The 10,219-nt window shown below is 28.9% G+C and overlaps 2 protein-coding genes across 2 annotated transcripts; both read left to right on the plus strand.

Moving 5' to 3' along the window:
• Positions 1 to 4,296: 4,296 nt before the first annotated feature.
• On the plus strand, positions 4,297 to 5,443 carry LOC145039270 (uncharacterized). The gene is made up of 5 exons (XM_078987344.1): positions 4,297 to 4,317; positions 4,438 to 4,705; positions 4,809 to 4,902; positions 4,975 to 5,102; positions 5,394 to 5,443. Exons 1-5 carry the CDS (start codon positions 4,297 to 4,299, stop codon positions 5,441 to 5,443), a joined length of 561 nt encoding a protein of 186 aa, XP_078843470.1.
• Positions 5,444 to 6,230: 787 nt separating this feature from the next.
• On the plus strand, positions 6,231 to 7,069 carry LOC145038294 (uncharacterized). The gene is made up of 3 exons (XM_078986706.1): positions 6,231 to 6,409; positions 6,499 to 6,567; positions 6,640 to 7,069. Exons 1-3 carry the CDS (start codon positions 6,254 to 6,256, stop codon positions 6,862 to 6,864), a joined length of 450 nt encoding a protein of 149 aa, XP_078842832.1. The 5' UTR covers positions 6,231 to 6,253; the 3' UTR covers positions 6,865 to 7,069.
• Positions 7,070 to 10,219: the final 3,150 nt, after the last annotated feature.

Raw genomic sequence — 10,219 nt, forward strand, 5'->3', positions numbered from 1 at the left:
CCTTCTTTTTGATTGGTGTGTACCCCTACGAATTACACAGATTGGTAAATAAGTTCAAAGGTTTGGAACATCAACTTACTTTTCAGTTTTGAAATAAAACCTTTGAAAAAAAAATATATACTTGGAATAGCATCCTACTTTTCAAAACATGTAAAATAATGTTCTTTTATTTTTGGCTAGGTAAGTTCGAAGCAATAACACTACATTCCAAGCTCATGTACATGTACTTGGCCTTTAGAAAGCAGTTGTCTTTTTCATTTTAATTATTTTAAAAGCATACCCAATAAATTGATAATCCAGTTGATTATCAAGTATCACTTAATCAAACTATTTTGGATAATCAGTTTGTTTTATTTAATGAAAATTATCTAAATTTTGAGAATAGAACAAAAACACACTTTGATAGGGCATTTAACCTGACATAAATGTTGATAATATGTTTGTTTAGTTAAAATGCGAGACCATTGGATATGTTTTCATAGTGAAATTGAAAATCCATCTATAACCATTTTTAACAACTTCCTAGAGATTTTAATTTGCAAAAAATAATATTATATTGTATGACAGATCATCTGGCATGAAAAAAGTAAGATGTAATGTGTGAATATATAAAAGTAGGACGTTATCATGAAGAATACATGAAAATATGATGGTATTTAAAGCTTTGTATTATAAAGAGCAGTAAATAGCATCATTGAGAGATTATATATACCCTTTCAATCACCCATACAGATGAATATGAAAATCCATTTGAGTTTGGTTACCATGATTGTACAGTATAAGGAACAAGGAAAGCTTAAAATGCTTGTAGAAATAAAAGTAACAAAGCAAAGAAAAAAGACAAAAACCCAAACAAATATGATTTCTTTCTATATCAAATGAGCCTTGCATTTCATCAAACTGTTCACATGCAAATGAGCAAACATTTTCAAACAGTAACGTCGGCCAAAGGAGAAATTATAGGCAACAATAGAGGCAATAGCAAATTAATGAAATCAAAAAAATTTGGTCAAATAGATGAAAAAAGAGAGACAATTGGAAAACATGCCACCTGAAAACCGATGACAGGAATGGAAATCAGGAGAAATGAATCGATAATGGAATGCTCTTGATTTTAGCATCCAAAAAAATGTAATCCAATAAATTTTGACTTAATAAACAAAACAATAATTTAAGTAAAAGTAGTTTGCTTACGATAAAAACCGATTGGATTCTCTTCACAAAAAAGACGCATCCGATCAATTCTAAATTTAAAGGAAATCTCAAATGGTACAAATGCATAACAACATTCACATAATTTAGACGAAATGTTAACTAATTAGGATTCTACATAATTTGGACACAAATGCAAATCATATCAACATAGAAACCATGTCTTAGTTAAAATTTTAAATGAAGATTATATGTAAGCTTACAAGAACTTGGTAATTGACTAGTGTATTACACGTATATAGGAACACAAAATTGATTAATGTTCTTGAAAGAGTAGCATTTATCTAAAATCAAAATCACATCATTGAAAATCTTTGTTGTAGTAACTTAGCTTTGTTGAATATGAAATTGTAATTTTGTGCAACTTATTCCTTGTATATATGAAGCCTACGCATAAGATTAAATTTTGAATACGATTTGTTCCTTATTTTTTGGGATTATGTTGAACATATTTTCAATTTAGGATAGATATGATTTGTGTTTCAAAATTTGAACTTGATTTCAAATTGTAACAAAAAATAGTGGAATGAAATCTTCTCTACTAATAAAATAGTACTAGAAACGCCACCAGGCATTCCCTTAGTCACTCACCCTTGCATTTTCCCGCTCAAAAATTATAAGTGAAGTTCCCACTTCACCCTTCTATTCTCAAAAATAAAACTGTACACATCAGGAAACATAAATCGTCAATCAGTAAATATATAAATCAGGAAATTTCAAATTTAATTCGGTGGAATATTGAAGATCAAATCAATCCCAATAAATCAGGTAATCAATTTAAATTCCATTTTATATCAATCCCAAAAAATCAGGAAATCAGTTTAGGAAGAGATGATATATTTCAATACAATTTCAGAAGTCAATACGATTTTAAGGGTCACGTATTCATCATCAGGTCAGCAAAACTACATTGCTCTTTACCTTTTAGATGTTCTATTTCATCTACATTCTTAATCGATTTCATCACTTTTCCCTCTATTTTTTTACCTGTTATGTATAAGAGTTTGATACATTGGTATTTCTTTATGTATATTCTGGTACATATAGTCACGATCTGTGTATGTCGATTTTTGGTTTTCTTAATATGTGTATCTTATATAACTGTATGTGATACATTAGAGTCATAGGACCATTCAATTTCTTCTACACCTATTTGCTTCCTCCAATGATTTGGTCCATCTAAATACTTAATCGTAATTAGGGTATTTGGATGGTTAGACCAATAATTCTTCCATAATGATTTTTCTTACATGACACGTTTTCTGAAAACTTGAAAATACTTTTATCAGTTGGTGGTTTCTTTTAACATCATATTCATATAAACTACAAACCTGTTGAAAAAGTAACTCAAATTATCAATTCATGTGATTTATCAAACCCGTTTAAATAATAAACAAAAAAAATTACAAATTTCATTTTAAACTTCCTGTTACACTATATCCTATGTTTAGGAATCTACTCTCAAAGTACAATACTATATTTTGGAATTGATCATCTTTTAGTTTATTTTTCTAAATATATGTTTTATTGTCTATATGTACGTATATGTTTATATCTGTTATTGAAAAGTATGTTTTAAGTGATACAATTAAATATATAAATCAATCAGTGCTTTACGATTTTCCTGTTTATATCCTAATTTTTTTGTTAAATATACAGGTTTTTTCTGTTTAGTTTTCGATTTTTAGTTTTTTTCTCATTATATACCCTTAAGGGTATATCAGTAAATATGTAATTTTCTCATTGTTTTCTTGGTAACATCTACACTTAAATGATAAACAAAAGAATTGATTATTTCGTCTGATTTATCAAACCGTTTATATAATAAACAAAAAAGTATCAATTTCTTTTTGAAGTTCCTGTTACACTATATCCCATTTTTAGTAATTTATTCTCAAAGAACAATGTTATAATATGTAATTTATCATCTTTTAGTTTAATTTTCTAAATATATGTGTAGTTGTCTATGTGTGTGTATCTCTTTAAAAATTCTGCAATTTCATCATTTTATGACCCCCATTTGCGAAGTTGAGTATTTATTTCCAAAAATGCGAAACTCCAGGGACAATATTTGAAAATTTCTGTTTTCTTCCCCAATTCGCATTCTACTGTGAAATACTTCGCATCTTCATTCTTACACCCTTCGCATCCCTTCACATTAATCACCTTCGCATTTTAACCTAATTAATCAAATGCGAACCACAAAATTTTCATTCCAGATGCGAACACAGTTTAGTTCTTGAACTCTAAACTTGCGAAATCAAAAATTCATATGTTGAACCCATATGCGAATATTAACCCAATTGACTTCAAATTGATTCACAGATGCAAACACTCGATTGTTTTACTTTCGCAAAATGAGCATCAACAACTCCACAATCGAGTTTTTAAATTCTTGCAAACAACAATTTCACAGTCCTTGACTTCGCGTTTTTCTTCACGAATCATCCCTCAATCATCAATCCAATTGCGAATCAAAACTCATATGTTCTTGCTTTATCGATTCATCGACTACACTCATACAAATGCGAACAATACTCAATCTCAAAATCGATTGAAACTTATAGCAAAGCTAAATCCAACTTTGCATTCAAAGCACACAAGTGTTATTGATTGCATTCATGAAATACTAACAAGATAATATATTATAATACAAATATACATATTTTAGGTGGTGAAATCGTAACAGCCTAACAATTTGGTATGCAACTTTATTAAATCAATAAAAAAAGTTATGCAAATTGGAAAAATAAATAAAAATATATCTTTTGTTGTTTTAATTAAGGAAATAAATATTTTATATGAATACTCACCTGGAAAAACGCATGTTATAATTGTCTAATTTAATCGTAACAGCCTACCAATGTACTTTCTTCTTGACTGTTTGATTGTTTTTTTCTGTGTGCTGATTATAATTGTCTAATTTAATGTAATTTTTTTTTTAACTTGCAAGGTACAATGGAACATATTACTCCTATAAAGGAAATTGACTCAATCAAGGACGATTTCACAATTAAAGTTCGGATCATACGTCTTTGGACTCAAAAGTCAAGATTTGATGCGAACGACACATACTCGATAGAAATGATTTTGATGGATGAGGAGGTATAAGATGGATGTATTCAATTATTATTTTTATAAAAAATTATTCATACTCATAAGCAATTATATTATTCATACTCATAAGCAATTATATTTAAATATTTATTATTTCATTTATTTTAGGGAAGGAAAATTCATGCATCATGTGTGAAGAAATGGTTTCCTAAATTCAAGCGCTATTTAAAAGAGGATAGTTCAATTTACGTCAAGAAACCTAACGTCGCACCAAATACTTCAAAATTTAAGTTTGCTCATCCGGAATCAAAACTAAATTTTTATCACGATACAATTGTAAAAGATTGTGAAAACTTTTCTGGATCTGCACATGGCTTTCATTTTGTTGACTTCAATACTATCGTTTCTAACAACATCCTGGAGTCAAACTCTTTTGGTTGGTTTATTTAATATTAACTTTTGCTATATAACATCCTAAATTCTTTCTTCGTATTACAATTTGATATTTTATATTAAATTATATTTCCTTGCTTTTGTAGATATTATTGGACACATTTTTGAGTATGGGCATATGGATACCTCAGAACAAGATAAATCAAAACACAAGATGCTCTTGCATCTTCAAGATATAGAGTATTCACCATTATTACAAACAAGTAATATAGCTTCATTTATATTATTTACAATATTTGTTTATTATTTCAGGGATACTAAGCTTAAGATAACTTTGTGGGGTCATAATGCATACTACATGCATGATTTTCTTGCTAACAATAACAGCCTTGCTCCAGTTGTTGTTATTGTTCAATTTGCCAGGGTGAAGTTTATTAATGGTTTGTAACTATTTTTAACAAGCATAATCTAATATATATATATATATATATATATATATATATATATATATATATATATATATATATTATTGAATAATCAAATTTATTTTGGCAGGTCGTCCTTTTTCATCCACCTACTTTGATGTTAGTAGGGTTTTCATAAACAATGATATCGATGAAATTACAATCTACAAAAACAAGTATTTTCATTTAGAATTTCCTATGTATTATCAGATTTATTTATTTCATACTATAATAAATTTAAATCATTTCTTTGTTGTAAATGAACAGATTGGTCTCTGAAAATGGACAACAACTGTCATCAAGTGGAATTAAAATGATTGCATCAAAACAAGACATAGAACATGATGACTTTCTGAAAAATCATTTGTTTTCTAACATTGAAGACTTGTTTGAACCTTTGGAGGTACTTTACATTATTTTTAAAATTGTTAGTTTAATGCACTTATGTTTTTAAATTTTAAATGTTTTTTCATATTTAGAGTATATTGTTATAACTAAACTAAAATACACTTTCGCAAAATAACATTTATTAACAATGAGCATTATTTTAATATCCAGGAAAAGACAGTCATTATTGTTGGTACTGTTAAGGGAATACGTCAAAATATACGTTGGTATTACCTTGCTTGTAGCAACTGCAAAAAGTCAGCAAAAGAAAAAGAGTTTTCAACTGATAAGGTTGATGGTTCTCATAAAGTGGCCGAAATCGTTACTTATGAATGTGCTAATCTTAAATGCAAAAATATCAAAATTTCGGTTATTCCAAGGTATTAGATATTAATTTTATATAATAATAATATATGTTTATCATAATTGTCTAATATAATATAATTTTATACTTTATTTAGATTTAAAATCCCACTTCGGGTTCAAGACAACACAAGAACATTGACTTTAACTTTATTTGACCAAGAAGCAAAGAAGTTGTTCAAATACACAGCTAAAGTGTTGTATGATAAAAACAAGAAGGTATTATTTTATATTTTAACTTGGCATCAGTTTGGATTTTTTTCAAAAGGTGTTTACAATTGTGTTGGCCTAAAACTTGGCATTATATATTTTACATACAAATTTTCTAATGATATTTATTTACATTTTAGCTTGGCAACAATTTGGAATTGTATCCAATGGAGTTGAAAGTTGTGTTGGACAGAAAGTTGGCAATTAAGATTGATATCACACGTTACAATGTCGATAATAAAAGTAATCTTTATGGGATATCAAGATTAACCGAGAATGCAGACATAATTGATGAATTGGAAAAAAATAATCTTACTCCACAGGTTTTTTTCAACAATTATATTTTGTTTTTTTAACACATTGACCCAACAATATCTGACTCAATATCATTAGTTTTCATCTTGTGATGCAGCCTGCTAATTCTGATTCATTCTTGATTGGTTCTTCAGATGTTGGTTCTCATGACACCAAAGTTCTCAAGGTTTTAGTTTTTAAAATATATTTCTCAAATATTTTGTTTTAATTTATAACAACTAACTAAATATTTTTTTAGGATTCTTTTTCACAGACCGGTGAAAATTTAACTCCATGTGCTAGGGACAAGTCAACTGCAACAAGTCCTATAAAATTCATTTCTACACCAATTGAGTTGAAAAGAAACCTTGCTACATGCATAGATATTGATGAAATGGAGAATTTGTCTACTTCTAAATATCCTAGACTGTCACCACCAGATGAACAACCAACTCCTCTTTTGGTACCCAAGAAAGAAAAGTAAATGCATTTTACTTCGACAAACAATCTTACTTCGTGTTTAATTTTGATTTCGCATCATAGACTCCTAAGCCGTTTACGTTTTTATCTTTCTTGGTTTTGAATGTTTTTTTTGGGATTTCATGGTTGTCATTTTTGTTTCTTGAAAGTACATTCGGACCATTGGGTTTTTTTGTAGTCCTATAATTTGGTTTGCCATGTTATTTTGTTTTTCCTACAACTTATTTTAAACTACATTGCTTTATTCCCACAAAATCTTGAAGAATTACATTCATATGTGTAATTATGCAGTTACTTATATGTTTCATTTTACATATCAATTTATTTGACATACCACTTTATTTTACCTAAATGTACTTCTGTATTTACACTATCTCTGTAATTAACTAACTTATTTACCCCTAATCAACTTAAACACATAATAACACGTGAACTGCATTTGACTCCAATATTGAACAAATCACATTTCACAGTCCTTCTTGACTTCACATTTTTCTTCACGAATCGTCCCTCAATCAATAACCCAATTAACCCAATTGCTAATCGAAAATCAAAACTTATCTGTTTTCATATGCGAACCCAACTGATTGGCTTTTCAAAATCAAATTCGCAACTCCAAATCGTTCGATTATTCGCCCCAATTCCAAAATCAAATAACAGATCCTTCGTATGATTCATTTAATAACCAAGGCTTCTTTTACTTCAAAATGACCGTATTGCCCCTAACTTGATAAGTATTTCATATATCGCAATTAACAATTAAGACAAATCAATCAATCAATCAATTTGTATAAGAAAAATGCGAAATTCTTAGCTTTCTTCCCCAATTCGCATTCTACTGTAAAATTCACATTCTTCATTCACCCTCTTTCTTCGCATGTTCCAGACATTTTTTTTTTAGTTCATTCGCATTTGAGTTGTTTGTCTCACCAAATACGAAATGAATATTAACCATAATCACCTTCGTATCTTTAACCCCAATCCATACAACCTCATATGCGAAACCCAATTTTGATTTGTATTACCAAATGCGAACATTTTTGCTTTTACACGTGAACTGCATTTGACTACAATATTGAACAAATCACATTTCACTGTCAAGAATGACTTCGCATTTTTCTTCACGAATCGTCCCTCAATCAATAACCCAATTAACCCAATTGCTAATCGAAAATCAAAACTTATCTGTTTTCATATGCGAACCCAACTGATTGGCTTTTCAAAATCAAATTCGCAACTCCAAATGGTTCGATTATTCGCCCCAATTCCAAAATCAAATAACAGATCCTTCGTATGATTCATTTAATAACCAAGGCTTCTTTTACTTCAAAATGACCGTATTTCCCTAACTTGATAAGTATTTCATATATCGCAATTAACAATTAAGACAAATCAATCAATCTATCAATTTGTACAAGAAAAATGCGAAATTCTTAGCTTTCTTCCCCAATTCGCATTCTACTGTAAAATTCACATTCTTCATTCACCCTCTTTCTTCGCATGTTCCAGTCATTTTTTTTTAGTTCATTCGCATTTGAGTTGTTTGTCTCACCAAATACGAAATGAATATTAACCATAATCACCTTCGTATCTTTAACCCCAATCCATACAACCTCCTATGCGAAACCCAATTTTGATTTGTATTACCAAATGCTAACATTTTTGCTTTTACACGTGAACTGCATTTGACTCCAATATTGAACAAATCACATTTCACAGTCCTTCTTGACTTCGCATTTTTCTTCACGAATCGTCCCTCAATCAATAAACCAATTAACCCAATTGCTAATCCAAAATCAAAACTTCTGTTTTATATGCGAACCCAACTGATTGGCTTTTCAAAATCAAATTCGCAACTCCAAATGGTTCGATTATTCACCTCAATTCCAAAATCAAATAACAGATCCTTCGTATGATTCATTTAATAACCAAGGCTTCTTTTACTTCAAAATGACCATATTGCCCCTAAGTTGATAAGTATTTCATATATCGCAATTAACAATGAAGACAAATCAATCAATCAATCAATTTGTATAAGAAAAATGCGAAATTCTTAGCTTTCTTCCCCAATTCGCATTCTACTGTAAAATTCACATTCTTCATTCACCCTCTTTCTTCGCATGTTCCAGTCATTTATTATTTTTTTACTTCATTCGCATTTGAGTTGTTTGTCTCACCAAATACGAAATGAATATTAACCATAATCACCTTCGAATCTTTAACCCCAATCCATACAACCTCATATGCGAAACCCAATTTTGACTTGTATTACCAAATGCGAACATTTTTGCTTTTACACGTGAACTACATTTGACTCCAATAATGAATATTAACCATAATCACCTTCGCATCTTTATGTTGATTATTTTAAACATGGAACATTTATGTCTATTATTTATAATAACTATTATTTTTGTCACGATAAATATGTTATTTTTAATAAATAATCAATAACCAATTGTAAACAAAATTTATATCTTTCATTCTCTAAAATTAATTCATACATTTTTGTAATGGTTGCAGCATATTTACTTATCTTCTGTAAATAACCTATATTCAACCAACTATTTCCTAATATTCTATACTCCTTTTTTAGATGAAATTTGAATATTAAACTAATTTTTAGTTGTAATCTTTTAAATTCCAAAAAATCAGGAAGAAAATTATATCTAATAAAGATCCAACAACAATAAAATCATATAATCGTAATCTTTTTCCAATATTCAAGCATATAACTTTAACTGAAAACGTGAAATCCAAAATTTTGAAACACCTCATTCGTCTTCTTAATGTTCAATTGTTTCTGCGATTTTTTTTTCATTAAGCTTACATCAAACTGCTTCGTTAAAGTTGTAATCCTCATTCCAGTTCTACCTGCAAGATTTCCATATCCATATGTCAGGTTAGTATTATCAGTTTAGATCACTTTGTTTTATCTATGAATTTATGGTTGAAATTTACAACAATAATCAATATGCTGGAATAGATGTTTTTCTAATTGTAAAAATATACTCTTGAATAGATACATAAGATCAATAAGCAATTTATAATCATCACGATTATCGTGTATCACACAATTTTACCTTCATTGATTCCATGGAGATCTAGGGTTTTAACCCCTGATATCATCCGAACCCACGATTGGTTGAAATTGGGGAAACAGTAGATTTAAATCTAATAAACCCTAGGTTGGAAATGAGGATGATGAGTCATGATGCTAACATTTTAATAAACAAATTAATAAAGGTAACTTTTTAAATACATTTACTTTATTATCATTATTTATTTAATTCTAACTAACTTCAATTGTATTATATAAACATATTATGTACATAATTTCACATTTCATTTCCTAACCT

This window comes from Lactuca saligna, chromosome 4 (assembly GCF_052625555.1).
Source record: "Lactuca saligna cultivar CGN05327 chromosome 4, ASM5262555v1, whole genome shotgun sequence".
NCBI lineage: Eukaryota > Viridiplantae > Streptophyta > Magnoliopsida > Asterales > Asteraceae > Lactuca > Lactuca saligna.